Source organism: Heliconius melpomene, chromosome 6, assembly GCF_056956725.1.
Source record: "Heliconius melpomene rosina isolate 202511_hmr_F chromosome 6, ASM5695672v1, whole genome shotgun sequence".
In the NCBI taxonomy this organism is placed as follows: domain Eukaryota; kingdom Metazoa; phylum Arthropoda; class Insecta; order Lepidoptera; family Nymphalidae; genus Heliconius; species Heliconius melpomene.
In genome coordinates, this window is record NC_140394.1 from 13,480,783 (window position 1) to 13,497,089 (window position 16,307).

At 33.0% G+C, this 16,307-nt stretch overlaps 2 protein-coding genes across 3 annotated transcripts; one reads left to right on the top strand and one right to left on the bottom strand.

Annotated features, from left to right (window-relative positions):
* Positions 1-1,552: 1,552 nt before the first annotated feature.
* On the bottom strand, positions 1,553-4,780 carry LOC146538670 (uncharacterized). The gene has a single exon (XM_085187227.1). It carries the CDS (start codon positions 4,627-4,629, stop codon positions 1,780-1,782), a length of 2,850 nt encoding a protein of 949 aa, XP_085043353.1. The 5' UTR covers positions 4,630-4,780; the 3' UTR covers positions 1,553-1,779.
* Positions 4,781-6,019: 1,239 nt separating this feature from the next.
* Positions 6,020-15,341, top strand: LOC146538671 (uncharacterized). Of its 2 annotated transcripts, none has more exons than XR_014878079.1 (3): positions 6,020-6,177; positions 11,694-14,310; positions 15,233-15,341. XR_014878079.1 is itself a non-coding variant. In XM_085187228.1 (3 exons), exon 2 carries the CDS (start codon positions 11,908-11,910, stop codon positions 14,185-14,187), a length of 2,280 nt encoding a protein of 759 aa, XP_085043354.1. In that variant the 5' UTR covers positions 6,020-6,177; positions 11,694-11,907; the 3' UTR covers position 14,188; positions 15,233-15,341. The 2 variants fall into 2 exon arrangements, 1 of the variants encoding a protein (XP_085043354.1); XM_085187228.1 differs by having other exon boundaries at positions 11,694-14,188.
* The last annotated feature ends 966 nt before the right edge of the window (positions 15,342-16,307 follow it).

The following is a 16,307-nucleotide window of genomic DNA, read 5'->3' on the forward strand; positions in this document are numbered from 1 at the left end:
GAGAAATGTTAATGAACTCCATACAAAACCTGGCTTTCGAATATTATGTGAAGAATAACCATAAAAATGATAGCTCGGTTCAACTGCCGACTTCAACTGTTAATATACAACCGATTAACAACCAATGTCATGAATTTGAAAACTTTTTGCTGTAAATTTATTATGTGAAAGACAAAACGCAGCGTTAAGATACGCCAGCTAACGCGCAATGTTTCTAAAGTGGGCGCGACAGTTGTGTGTTCGATGTCCAATCAGGGGAATTAATTATTTTTCGTTTAGATTATTTCCTCGCTCTGGTAAAAACACAAAGTGCTGCGTTGAGTTCCACCACCAGACACGCAACGTCTCGAAATTTGTGTAATGCGCGGGAAATAGTGTCTTAACACTATGTTCCCTCTGCCTATCCTGCTATTCGTGAGTAAAGCTGAAAAAAAATGTAATTTTTCAAATATTTTTACATGTATTTCTTATTTTCTATAACCTACACTGACTGATTACTAAAGCACATACTAAATCTTATAGAAATTTAGTGCCTACTTTTAAAGGATTTGAACCCCCGAACTATCAATATTAATATATTCATAAAAATACATTTTCCTATGTACTCTTCTTTAAATACGAGTAGATACTTCTGTAATATAATAAAAGTAAATTGTGTTTTATTTTAATCTTAGTCCCAAAAGCGAAATAATATTTCTAATTTCGACAAAAACAATTATGACTGCACATGCGATTCCTTTTTATGTCAATTTAATCTAACGTTACGAGTGACAATGCGACGAGATACGGATCCCCCTTCAGAGGAACGATTATATTTCAATGATTGTTATTTCCTCGCTCTTATAGACGAAATTTGGTGTTTATTTCCGGCAGTGAGGGAAAGCGGAGTAAGCTCCCTCTGCATATCCTGCTATGTGCGGGATAATGCGTGAAGCTGAAAAGAAAACTGGTTATCTATAATCGGTTTACGGACGATAATTTTACGTGATAACGTCATAAAACAACAATGAAATATTGCTTACTATTGTGAATTGAATTACCATTATTTTGTATAAGTAATACAAAGGAGATAATTGAAAAATATATATTTTTCGAAAAAGAAATCATTTATTTAGTTTTTACTTCAATTATACAGATAAAATAAAAATAACAATGTACTATTAAATTTATTTACAACTTATATAAGTACATGTGTGATGTTTAAGATCCTACCATCTGTGTTATTTTGTAATAAATAATGGAAACCACATTCACTTTTCACTTCACTTTATAAACAGTTGACAAAACAATTCACTTGTTCGGATGGAGGAAAGACAAATGCTCATGTCGATTGTGTCTCGTTTCTCTATCGCTGGCCGAGAGGCGGAGACTTCATCTATTTATAAAACGTTATAACCAAGTGTTTGGCAACCATCGAAATACACATATATATGCAGACCCCTCTGTAATACACCATTACCTTTTCTTTTTATTATTTACCGCAAAAAAATAATTATTTGTAGTTATAGATCGAATATTTCTTAGGTTTGTATCTAATAAATAAAACAAAAGACAAAACTTAAATATTTAATTTAAATTATTTACATTTTAATAATAATTACATAACATAATTTTAAACATTACAATTTAAATTTCAATAAAAGTCAGTCAAGTAACAGAAATCCAAGAGCCCTCTTTAATTTGTACACCTTCTTTTACACTTACAGAATAGCAGACTGCTGCAGATAACTGATCTCCTAGGAGGGTAGCATTTCTTCATTTCAAGTTAACGCTTTTACATTAATCTATTTCAATAGGATCAACACTCTCCACTCTCTTACCACTCTTCTTTGCCGGTTTATCTAAAAGTGTCATAGCTTTTACAATAGCTTCGCTAAAATTTTGGACTTTTGCCGTTGATTTAGACTTCAAAGTCGACTTGCATATCTCTTTGATATCTTTATTGTTTAACAGATGGGCCAACGGGTTTACGTTTACTAATTTAGTTCCGTCCGGTAAAACCACTTTACCGGGTTGTACCGGTTCTTTAGCTTTTCCCTCTGTGTGTTGTAAAACATCGTCGATGCTAACAATTTTGAAATAAGGTGCTTGAGGTGCCAAATGGCCGATCTTTACATTATTATATCTCAGCAAATCTTTTAGAATAACTGTTTTTTTGATATATTTAACATTTTTCACTTCGGTCTCTTCGAGCATAATTTCGTGGGCGATTTCAGGTATATCTTTATTGTTTTGATTTTCTATTTCGTTATAATTTATGTCGGTTATAGTAATTTCGTTGTGGAAATTCAGAACTGACGGTGCTAAGTCGCAGTAGACTAATTTAATCGAAACATTATTTTGTTCCGTGGCACTGTCTGTATACTTCAAAGGCATTTTTAACTTTGGCGGACCTCGCGTAGGTGGCTCCGGATTAAATTTAGTTAGTTTTATCAACGGTTCAGCACGTTTATCTGACACTTGTCTTATAGAAATCTGGGCATCTTTCTTCCCATCGTTATCTGGCGTGAAATTCTCCCAAAATTTCTTAACAGATAACCTATTGTTGACTCTTGTGATAGTCGCTTGAGAAATATTCTTCGCTACCGACACTTTATGCATTGTTTGGACAAATTTCTCAGATATGTAGATCTCGTGCTCATCTTTTCTCCGTTGATCCAACATTTTCTTTAGCGTTTCCGTTAATCTAGATGTAGCGTGTTCCGTTTTTATATGATGAACTAGATCTTCCGTTGTTTTGAATTGTCTAACGCATTTTATACACGATTTGTTTTTGTTCTTCGTATGCATATTCATGTGTCGATCATAATTTTGATAGGTATAGCAGTTTCTATTGCATTTTAAACACATAAACTTTTTTGACTTTGGAACCCTTGCGGGACATATATTCCATGGAGCTTTTCTTCTTTCCTTTATTTTCTCATTCTTTTCTTTAACAAACTTCACTAGTGGTATATCAGAATCATCGGAAGGATCGTCCAAATTTAATTTCGATTCATTTGTAGATGTTTTACTTTTAATTTTTCTATATTTACGTTTCTTTCTTACCATTATCAAACTGGTGTCAGGATCAGATTCTATTATTTCTGGCTCTAAAATTTCAATATTTTCAAATACTAGCTCTTCTGGTGATGCTCTTTTATCATCGCGTTCTACTATATCTAGAGCTTTACTTTTATTCTCTTCTGATAAAGAACAGTTAAAAACATATTCATGTCTCGATGAATTCTCACATTCTTCTGTATTATCAATTGTTATTATATTTTTAATACTTTCAGTTCTAGAAATTTCTACAATATCTGTAGTTGTTTTTATTTCTGATGATCCTTTATTATTTTTTAATAATTTTGGTTCATTTGTTGCCTTGTCTAACATATTAGTCTGTACTTTATCTTGTTCTTCTGAACTAGACTTTTTCATTAAATCTAAGCTGTTTACAAAGTTTTCCTTAATTTTTAAGTTACTCTCATTATTAGTTGGTTTCTTATCTGTGAAAAATACATGAAAATTATCATCGAATTCAACAAATCCTACACTTTTGTGATCCAATTTTATATGAAGAGTAAATGTTTTTCTAAGTCTAAATTTTTTACTGCATATTTTGCATGTATAAGGCTGTATATCTTTATGCTTAGTGTAGAAATGTCCAAATAATAGTTTTGGATGTTTAAAAGAAATGTCGCAGTAAATACAATTATATTTATATAAATGTAGATTATGTTTGTGTGTCCGTTCTATATGTTTTTCCAATGCACTCATTCCAATAACTGGTTTTCTACAGTATTTGCATGAAATAAACTGTGCTGGTATTTTTTGTGAGTGTATAGTGACATGATTTGCTAAACCACTAACACTATCAAATCTCAGAGGGCATTGTCTACACTTTATGATATTACAGTCTTTCAAATGCCTTTTTAAATCAAAAGTAGTATAATATTTACTACATTTTAAGCATTGTTTCTTATATTTTGGACATTTAAAGTTTTTAGCCCGTAAATGTCGCCCACAATGCTCTCGGAGAGCTCTCTTCAATGTGTATACATTGTAACAGTCATTACAAGCATATGATTGACATTTACTCTTCTTTAAATGTTGTATGTAGAGGGAACATTCTTGAGTCGACATATCACATATGGCACAAACATATAGACAGTCTCTGTGAGATACTTCAAGAAACCTCCTTATATTCATGTTAATTAGTGCTGATAAAGAGGCAAAGCAGTGTTGTAACATAATACCATCATCCGATTCCTTATGATTATCATATTCATGATTCTCCAAATCACTCTTATTATCAAAGCTGGTTTCACACTGGGAACAACACAATTTAAAATAATGCCCCTCATTTTTATGCCTTTTCTCATGTTCCAATAAAAAATTTACGTTTATATACATTTTAGAACAGTATTTACAGCTTTTGAGGTCACTTAAGTGATCGTTTCTGATGTGTAAAGCGAAGTCATCTATGCTGGCGAATATGATGGAGCACAATTTACAAAATCTATTCTTATTTGTATTTCTTAAATGGTATTGTATCGTATGCAGCTTTAAATCATCAATATCTAGAAATTCGGCGTAACAAATGCTGCAAATAGTATCATTGTCGATATAATATTGAATTTCCGCCATTGTAGCCAATTTATTTTTAAATGAAATTAAGATATTTATTTTTAATAAACATTGCTAACATTGATTATGATTTTATATTTTTTTTGTTTTTCATGTTTTGTAAGTACAAAACGTCGAGAATCAAGATGTCCATAAATAAACAAACTGTCAAATTCACGTTGGAGTTTTTTGTAAATTTTATACACAGATAATAAATATATATACACAGATAATAAATATATATTGTACCGTATATTTTTTACCGTACAACCTCCTCCGTTCTGTTCTGTTCTTTCTATTATGGCGTTCTGAGCGTGCCAGTTGAGCACAAAATCACTTCGCCAGTGTCACGTTGAATGGAGCACTCACGAAAGAGGTTGTACGGTAAAACCTCCTCCGTGTCTTTTCCATACAACGTGACATTGGCGAAGTGATATGTGCTCAACTGGCACGCTCAGAAACTCGGAACGCTCGGAACGCTCGGAACGCCAGATTTAAAGAACCAACCAAATATATATGCTATATGTAGTTATACAATAGTTGCTGCCTAATGCCTTTAGGTATGCAATTCTTCAATTTTATACGGTAAATAGTTCTCTTAGCTACAAACTATAGAGCCATTGGATTAACAAATAAATGTCACAATTTTTTTATTTATTCGACACCTCTATATTTCAAAAATCTGGAGAAATATTATATATAATATTGTGTTTATAGGGCCGTATTGTTATTGCTCTGTGCCTTCTATTGAGTAACTGTGTGCATTGCTCTCTATCCTCCATTTTTTTCAATTTTTGAAGAAACTTGAGGTGTTTGGAAACTCCTTTAAACTACCCAAGTTTGATCTTCTAATCCTGCGTCGTCCAGTTCGGTTATCCTCCAGACAAACAATCAAGCACTAAAGAAAATAGAATTCTATTGTATTTCTTGGAATCTAGTATAGAGTTGAAACAGGTGATAGACCAAGTCGTGACAGTTATGAGAAAAATATATTTAAAAAAATCATGTCTTTTTCATATTATATTGATCTTAAAAATATCTGAAAAACCGACACCCTGTGTGTAACTTTAACCGACTGTACTATAAAAAAAATGTACTACACTGTTTTTGCAAGTAACTTTAAAAGTTTGCGCATTTAATCTGGAATCTGGGGGTTGAAAGTTTGTATGGAAAAATCTTTAAATCGCCATCGATTTTTATAAAATTTTAAATTTAGATTCTCAAAATATTTTATTAAACACGTGTTTCATGGTTTATTAGAAGTCACTCCTAAGGGTCGAAATAAGCAGGCGAAGCTGCGCAGGTCTGCTAGTTATAATATAAAATGTGATGTCAATGTTAAAGCACTTGCCGTGCTCTTTTTTTATTAATATAATCTGTCTGATATAGCTTGAAACTAAAAAATCAATGCAATAATTTGCATATATAATCTGTGTTCAATATTTATATATTATCTGTGTTTTATCGTTCTTCCTAAATCCTATCTATCATGTCATCACAGGACTGTCACCGAGTGCCCGTACGTTTATAGGCGGTTAACACTGCCATGCACAAAATCAAGATTACAAGGTAATTATAATTGAATTCTACATAAAATTCTTTATATTAATTATTATAATTTTCAATTTTAAACATTTAAGTAATTGCAACATCATTATAACCTTATTTCTGATGTTGAACTTTTTTCTTTGTTTTCATGGAAATTAATAGTATTTTAATATAAACTCTAATTTAAAATACAATTTTGTGACAATTACTTAGCTATTTAAAAGCTTTTTGGTTTAAAAATGGCTTTTAACGTTATATAGGTATAAAACAAATAGTGCTATAAATTATACAAAGTATGTACCTGCCTACTACATTATTCCAGAAGTTTGCTCTAACTTATCTCATGTCCTTCGTTTCACACTCGTTTCTTTTTACTTAAATATTTTCTTCTTTTTGGTGAAGATTATAAATAATTTATTTATTTGTTTTGTAATTAGTAATATTATCTTCTAACATGTCTTTATTATGATTGTTATAACAATAGGTCAAATTTTATTGACTAGTTTTTTGACTGTATGCAGTGGTTGTGGGTTTGATTTCCAGATTAAAGAATATTTAATTTCACATGTAATTAGATAGATAAATAGAAACTCTTTATTGCATACCTAGATAAAACAAACGAAAATATAAAAAAAAATGAATACTGAATTATTAAAAGGTCTATGGAATGTCTAGACATAAAGTTTCTAGGTTTAGGGAGAAGAGATTCTGGGAACCTAGTTTTAAGACATTTGTGTTCTCCACTTTCTGCCCTATTGTGAATCATATAGTGCATTGCATGTCGAATGGTACTCAATGTTGTGAAAGCGAAAGTGCAGAGAAACTTAAAATATAAAATATTTCATTTCCATCATGTGGGACTCAAACTCACAACCTGTTCAACAATCAGTGATACTTGACCTCCACAACAATCAGTGATACTTAACCTAAAAAATTTTTAACCAAGCCATTATGTTTAAGTTGAGTTTTGACCTAAGGCCTTGATTTATCATGAGACCAGTCAGTCCCCAGCGGGAATTAAACCCTCACATGACGCATTTACACCTGAAATATTTTTTGTATTTTATATAACATTATATATATTTCATAAACCAATTATGTATGTAATTACAGAAAAAATACAAAACAATTGATTTAACACTGCTATAATCGTCAATAAGGAAATTTAAATTCTTGCTTAATTACCTTTCATTAAATAAAAAAGATTAAGGCAAAATAGAAGTGTCTTGATGGGAATAGAGTGTTTTAACACTAGGTTCCCTTTGCCGACCCTGCTGTGTGTAGGATATGGAGTGAAACTAACATAATTACAAAATAAAAATATTTAAGTTTTTATGTTTTTAAATAAAAAAACTAAAATGTAAGTGTGTTGTCTTGTTTTCCATAATAATTGAGGATGTTTTGACTGTTTTAACTAATTAGTTGTTTTTTTTTATTTTTATTTAACTGAGATTTTGTTCTTTATGGCTTTGACCTTGTAATTAATAATAAAAAACAGTGACTTATACAAAAAACATCTTATACTTGTTCAGCAGTTTAGGTAAAGAGAATCTAGTATTTTTTTAGCTTCATGCTGCACATAGCAGTTGGGGATAGGGAACCGAAACCAATCTTATTTTAAGACATCTATCTGCAGCTGCAATAGAAATAAGCTATTAGAATATAAGACAGTTCATATATTCTAACAGCTTACTCTTTTTGTTTGTTAAAAAGTCAACTTGTTTATCCTATCCTATCCTATCCTATATCTTATAAAACAAAGTCGCTTTTCGTGTCTGTCTGTTGTTTCTAACTCTTCTTCTAAACCACCCAACGGATTTTGATGCGGTCTTCACCATTAAGTCGAGTGTTTTTCGTAGAAGGTTTATATATAGTTTATTATTTGTACATTCTTATGTAAATTAACATAAATACGATAAATGTGTATAAAGTCCTACCCGTTGAGACACTTTCGCGCATGCGCTGCTCTAATGGTAAGTACTACATGAAAAAAATGTACTGGAGTATTGTTCCTCTCAATAAGATCTACAAAAAAGTCCGCGAGAGCATATTCGTATCTTTTAAGAATAATGTGTAGTGATCATATTTCTGTCTAAAAATAATAATTTCAATATATTTTTTATTGTGAGGGATATTTTTCCATAATGATATTAATCCTTATCCTTTAAAATACTTTATTAATTTTCTCCGTTAAACGAAGATAAAATTAGCTTTTTACAATATTTCGAAATTGCGAATAGTTTTACAGAAAAACGCATTTAATTGTTGACACATCCCGCCGTTGACACATCAGCTGTATGTTACTCAAGTTTCACTTATCCCTTACTCTCAGCATATGAATAAGTATATTAGTTACGTTGGCCATTTAATGTAGACCAAAACTGTCTTTTACTGTTTTTCATTTTAATAAGTACTTTAGAAGTTGTTACAATATCAAAAAATACTTGCTGCGAAACGGCTCGCCACTCGCCATGCGTCCGCCGTGCCCGCTTGCCTAACACGCATCGGTGGTTCAGTGTTAGAATGCTCGCCTGCCACGCGGGCGGCCCGGGTTCGATTCCCGGCCGATGCATTCTATTTAATTTTCCTCACAGGCAGCCACGTCGTGCTTGCCTTTCATCAGAGACAATACCCCCTTCAGCATTAACCACAAGCTCGAAAAGAAAAAACCCGGCTGCCTCTAAAGCAACGAAAGTTTAGTTAGATGCGTTTGCACGTATTGGACAATTGGAGTTGAATGTATTATTTAAGCGCGATATATTTGGTTTCACATTTTTTGTAGTAGTTATTAGGTAGGTAGGTAGGTTTTTATTTATAATTTCTTCCGTTTAAAAATAGTCATTTAACTATCTTAAAATAGTCATTTAAATATATTTTAATAAGTACTTGAAAAGATTAGTAGCACAGATTTAAAATTACGGTACCTACTAAAAAATCCTTGCTGTGTAAAACAATTAAAAATCCTTATTGAAACTATGAAAATGCGGGTTGCATTAGGGTTTAATTAATTTTCACATTATCTTAAGTGCTTTGCAAACACACATTACATGAATAATCCAGTAGTTAAAGCGGGCGAAGCCGCAAGAGGGTCGCTAGTCTAATAATAAAAATAAAAAATAACAATGCAATGTAAGGGCATCAGGAAAATAAATAAACAAATACAATATGGTTTCTATTTTGAGGTAAATAATACAATTATTATTTACTAATATTAATATATCCTTCAATATTTACGGAAACTTTATAATAATAAATTAATATTTGTTAATTGTAATAATCATACTTAGTTTATATGCAAAAGATGTTTATTATTTTTCATTTTATAGCTTATTGTATCCCACACTTAGCAGGGTAGGCAGAGGGAACCTGGGAAGTTTGCGTAAAGACTTTCCCCAATTTTTGGCAAATTCTGCATGGTGTGTTGGAAGGCGGAACCCAACGCTGTCCTTTCCCTTGTCATCACAGCGAAAAAATGAAAATGTTAAATATTTTTTCCCCTGAATGGGAATCAAATCCACAACCACAGTTATTAACATGAGATTAATTTAGTAATTTAACATTAATTATAACTTCAAGTAAGCACAGGAAACCAGTTTTAAGTATACTATTTATAGTTATAACATTATAATTTTGTTAACATCGACATGTTACATATAAAAAAGTCTTTACTTTATTTGTATTAATGTATCACATTTTTTAGTATATGTTTTATAAGATACTTTTTTAATTGTACCCTTTAATAAACAATTTAATTAAATGTATTAATTTTAAATATTTTCTCTTAATAAATGTTGAAATACGAATTAACGGCATAAAGCTATAAACTTGGAACAATTAATATTTATATATCATACTAGCGGCTCACTCGCGGCTTCGCCTGCGTGAACTACGTTATTATTAATTTCTGTCTCCAAGAGTGACGTCCATGCAAAATTTGAGACTCTTAGCATTTGCAGTAACGAAGTTTCATACAAACTTTCAACCCCAAAGACAACCCCTTAGAAATCGAATATTGCAAATTCCCGTCTTAGCGAGCACCTACGTCCTATAAGTAACTCCTATGCCAAATTTCAGATTCCTAGCACATGTAGTTTCTGAGATTTCGTGATGAGTGAGTGACCTTTCGATTTTATATATATAGATTAGCTACAAACTTGGAACAATTAATATTTATTTGTTTTTCTAACCTATTTTCATATATGAGAATGAGATAGTAAACGCTAAAATCGCTTCACATTTTTTAATGTATTGTGTTATGGAAAATGATGTCATATTTATAATTAATTAACCAACTTAAGAATTATAATAAAGGCAAATTCACATATGTTTCTTGGATTTTATAGGTTTTCTACATTTTTTTATTTTATACATTCTCTTTCTCACTTTTAGGAGGGCAGGCAAAAACTAGTGTTAAGACACTCTGCTCTCCATATTACTTACCATTAAGAGAGACCTCTTAAACGAAGTGGGACGAGAACTTGGGACATGAAAATAATTTAAATATAATCATTACTCGAGGATGCAACCCACAATCCTCATGTGGAAGGTCAGATACTGTGGCACTATGTGTTGGTAGGAGAGCATATTATAGTGACATACATATGATGAACATATATATCTTTCAAAAATAGTATAATTAGTCATCAATACTTTCAATGTTTGCTTTATCTGTGATTATTATGATTTTTATAGAGTTTGTTATTCAGAGACAGCCTTCGTTTTGCTAAAAAATAATATATTGACAGTTGCATCTCAATGCATTTTTGAACATGTTATATTCGTTAAGAAGAATATTAATGATTTTACCAAAATTGATGATTTAAAGTAAACTTATCACACCTGTAACCCGATAACATAGAGTCAGTGATTCTTTTATGGGACAATGTGTACGCTTCTACAATAAGATACCAGAAAACGTCAGAGAATGTTCTATATCACAATTTAAAAGAGTTGTGAAAAGACGTTTGTGTGTTAAAGATCACTACCAAATTAATGATTACATAAATGATGACACGTCTTGGGGATGATATGCTCTCTCCAGAGCTCTCTGTTTCAAAGTATCATCGTCAGAAATGTTAAAATGTGTTTTGTATAATTGATTTAAAAAAAATTCCGCTGAGTTTCTTGCGCCGGTTCTTCTCAGGTCTGAGGCATTCACTTTTGTGAGCTGGTGGTACATTATTTGACGTTAAAAAAAATGAAGCATGTTACTTCTTATTTTGAATAAAATTATTTAACTTTGAAGCTGTCGTGGCGCAGCCTCAAAGCCTCTGACTAAGCGCGATGGTTGTGAATTCGATTCTAACTCGGAGGAATAAATTATTTTCAATTCCTCGTTCACACCTTCATCGCATCTGCTAAAAGTACTGAACGTATTGATTGCAGATAAATCTGAGAAAAAAAAAAAATCTCATTCTGACGACAAGACAAAGCTCGGCGTTAAGTCCCGCCACTCAGCATGCAATGTTTCGTAAATTCGACATAAAAAGTAATAACTTTGTCTATATAATAATGTTTTTTATTTTTTCTAATTCCAGATCTTGATATGCGGTGATAGTCTCCAGATCAAACCAGTTCAAACAAAAATTAAATACAACCTCTTCCAGGCCAAAAAAACGCACAAATTACACACCGTACGGGCAGAACTGCACGCCATTAAAAAAATTGGCACAGGCTTATTATTCTCGGCATACCGAGATAGGTCTTCCAATAAATCATTGTATAGAAAGTTTTTATAAACATTTATTCAAAATGTCTGAAACCAAGGACGGTATCGAGGATATATGCAAACGCGTATCCGAATTATCCGTTTTGTCGTTCAGAAAATTGGATGAAATAAAAAAGTTGGCTAAGCATTTTAAATTTGTGATAAACAATCCGATCACTCAGAAAAACGCTGTTGTTTTGCGCTACCTGAGGGATTTGGATGAAACCCATAGAAAAATCTTCCTCAAAAGACGGGAAGGCGTTGAAGTCGAATATATATTTACGACTGAAAAGAAGAGTAACCTCCAAAGACAACGCTTCAACAGTCTTCCCGTTAGTGAAGTGCCCGAGTTATTGAAAACTGAATTTTTGATAGCCGACACTGCGAAACAAGTCCACATTTGTACAGACTGTAACGTAGAAATTGAGTTAAACGATGAAATTCCGCTAATGGAGTCGCTCCAAAAGCATTTTAACTTGGAGGTGCATTTGCCGAAGTTGAAAAGGGAAAGTATTGACGTCGCAGAACCAATAATCTTACCTAAAATGTCCAGACGTCTTTCCGCCATGGAAGGTGGAGAGGGCGGAGCGAATATTGAACAAATATTGCAAATGGTTAAACCCACGGAGAAGCTCGATAAGATGTTTTCTGGGAAACTTGAAGCTTCATTGATCCGCCACTTGCCAGATAATTCTGAGGCTAGCATCGACGCAGCTATTAAGTTTTACCAAACGTCATACATGAAACTATGCCAGGACATTTCGTCCATCGATTTCTCCACCCAAACAGGTTCAGTAGCGCCAATAATCATGAGCATTAAGGATAACGTGAATCAAAATTTTGCGGCTGATGCTAATAAGAACTTTGATAACGAGGATACCGAGCAACCTCCGGAGAGACCTATTAAGAATCAAGTGAAAAAATACCGTTATTACGGTCCTATCGAGAATTATATCGTGAAACTATTGATTGATCACAAACTGTTGACTCTAGTGGACGACCGTACAGGGAAATTGGCATTTTTTTGTATAGCATGTGAATATTATACACTGCGTTTCCGTTACGATAGTGTTTTGAATCATGTGTTCAGTGAGACGCACATACACAACCTCGCTTGTATCCTGCAATCGGATAAGCATATAAAATTCTCAATGGAAAATTCGACAATTGAGAAAATTAAAGACATGAATACGAAGTTCCTCTATAATCATGGTATTATTAGTGACACGAACGGCCTAAACTGTTCATTGTGCAAAGTTTTTATTGAAACAAACGAGAATGTGATCATGCATATTCTAGACGAGAATCATTTGGGACGATTGTCTGACAAATTGTATCGCACTATGAAGAACTCTGATGGATCAGTGCCTGATGAATGGGGACCAAAAAGCCTAGATTGGGCTAAATTCCTAGCCAGTGTTGGCAAACCACTGCACAATCGCGACCACGTGGTCATAGAAAACTTCATCAAACCTTCGGGCAAGATCGCTAATTATTGCTCTTGCTGTGACATGACCTTGAAAGGTCCGAGACAGGTTCTGTTCAATCACATCCGTCAGAAGAAGCATTTGCGTAACGCGGCGCCCCATAAGTTGGACTTGTTGTATAAAAACCACTGTCGCCCAGCGGAATATTTTGCAAGTTTCGGCAATTTTTACGTATGCTCCATCTGCCCTACTTACGTTGCGTTGCCATCATTCGCCGCGATTGTGGAGCATTTTGAAAATAATTTGCACGTCGAAACTATATCCAAGTTGATCCGCTCTGCCTTATATCCTGATACGGATCAAAAATTATTGGATATTCATAAAATATCCCAATCTGATGGCGTCAAGTGTGATTTTTGTGGGATATCCTTTACTGATCTCGCTGAATCCATTCAGCATATATTTACAAGTATCGAGCATCAGAACTTAGTGCTCGATGCCAAATTGAAGGCCCACAAAGGTGATATAATAAGTGTATACATGCACGGTAACTACATATTACACACCGAAGGTGCCACGTTCACATGCATTCCTTGCAAAAGTGTCTTCAACTCCATTCGTTCTTTGCTCACGCATTTGGTTTTCGCCGGTCATTTCGAGAAGAAACCAACAGCTGAGAATGTTTTCCGATTTTATTTGGAACTTAAGCATAATATAAATATGTTGTCGCGTAATAAGTATGCGTATTATGATTTTGGTAAGTTGAAGTGTGGTGTGTGTGTCAGTGATGTAGAAGACAGTGAGAATGCTAAACGCCACGTGGTGTCGCCGCGGCACAGGGAGAACATGGGGGCCAGTTATGTTAATGTTACTATGGATGTGTCAGCTATGGAGTAAGGTGATGAATATGGACTTAACTTATACCTTAAATAAATTAATAAATATTTTATTATAAGAAATCTGCCACTTATGACCTGAGAATCTTCAAAATACTGAATATATATTTTTAAATCATTCAAGGTAAGACTAAGACTATTTAAATGGAACTATTTAACCAGATTAATCGCATATACCTATTTAGGTTAGGAACACTTTGCGGTAATGGTCGTAGTACGTGGTCACGGGTAGTCTGAGGTGGCATTCGTCTGTCAGTTGACATAAGTATTACATCAAACTACCGCCAACTTTATATTTAACTCAACAATTCAAGTAAATTAAATATTTAAAATTTTGGAAAAAAAGCGGTGTTGATTTCCGCCACTCAATACGCAACATACCTACAGAATTCGGGGAAAGTCCGATACGGAAGTATCTTTATGGGAACGGAGTGTCTTAACACTGGGCTCCCAGGTTCCCTCTCACTTGCTATGTGCGAAAATCGGGATATAACTTGAGTTAAAAAAAAACAATTGCTTAGTTATTTATTTAAGTGTTTTTTTTAAAAACAATTGGAAAATCCTTATTGAAACTACGAAAATGCGGGTTGCATTAGGGTTTAATTAATTTTCACATTATCTTAAGTGCTTTGCAAACATACATTATATGAATAATTTAGTAGTTAAAGCTGCCGAAGCCGGGTCGCTAGTATAAATATAATTTGTTAACGACTGCCTCGTAAATATATTTATTTTTTACCTTCTTAATTTAGATAAATTGGACTATAAAATTGATTTGCTTCATGTTTTTCTTTAGCTTCATGATGTATCCTGCAGCAAGGTAGGCAGAGGGAACCTAGTGTTAAGCCACTGCGCTCCCCACTCCGCCCATTTAAAAATATATATATATATATAGTTCATCCTCCCGAGTCAGAGTTAGAATAACTATCGCGTATACAGTAAACTAGTTATTACATACTAATTTTTAAAAAAAACTTACTTTTATTCGCCTACTTAATTAGAAAAATAATTGATATTTTTTTAAATATTTTTTTCTTTTGTTTCAGTTGTATGTATGTTACGTCGACCGTTGCTCGTTCGAGTTGTTATAGTTTCCCAGATCGGAAGAAATTTTACAAGATTGAATTTAATAAATGAATTAATTTTTTAATTTGACTGGTGTTTTATTGTGTGTTGTCTAACGATCCTATTTTTATTTGTTAATAAAGACCTATTTGTATTTGTGAATCTAGTGTTGGTTAAGACGTTTCAATTTTGACAGTCAAACATAATGTCGTGATGAACGGAATGTCCTAAAACGAGGTTTTCTCTGTCTTCCCTGCAGTGTGCGGGATACAGTGTGAAGCTGTATGATTGTGGGTTCGATTCCCACACGCAGCCATGAATAATTGATTTTTATTTTGGAAAACGTCAATTAGGATCCCTACGCATCGATGAACCCCTGCTTGCGCACGGCGACTAGAAAATGTAAGTAACATGGCAAGGGTTATAAAGTCCACGCAAATGAAGTTCGAGAAAATCACTAGTTGATAATATACGAACATTTTATTATATAGAAGCCATACCACGTTAATTGTATCTTTAATTAAATAGCACGTAACAGAGTTTCATAATAACATGGTGATTAAAATAACATGCAGGTAGCAGCAGATACGTAGGTACAGCGTGAAGGTAACAAAAAATAAGTAAAAATGTTAGTATCCCCAATTATTTGATATTGTCAAATTACCTTCCTATTAATAGGTAGGTATTCTTAATCTCGAATTTAAATGAAATCAGGCAAATTGATAAAACAGGGCAAAAGGGCAGAAAGCAAGGAGTTACTTAACTAGATTCTGACTCCCTAAAACCGGGAAATGCGTTAAAATTACTAAACGCCTTATCCATACCTATATTATAAATTCGAAAGTAACTCTGTCTGTCTGTCTGTCTGTCTTTTACGCAATCAGGGCCAAACCGCTAATGTAATTGTGATAAAATACTCATATAGAGATACTTGAGGGTCTCGGGATGAACATAGGATACTTTTTTTCTCATATTTGTAATATTTTCGATATATATCAATATATTAAAATACTTATTAGTTTGACATGCAATTTATTCTGCCATGTTAATAACAAC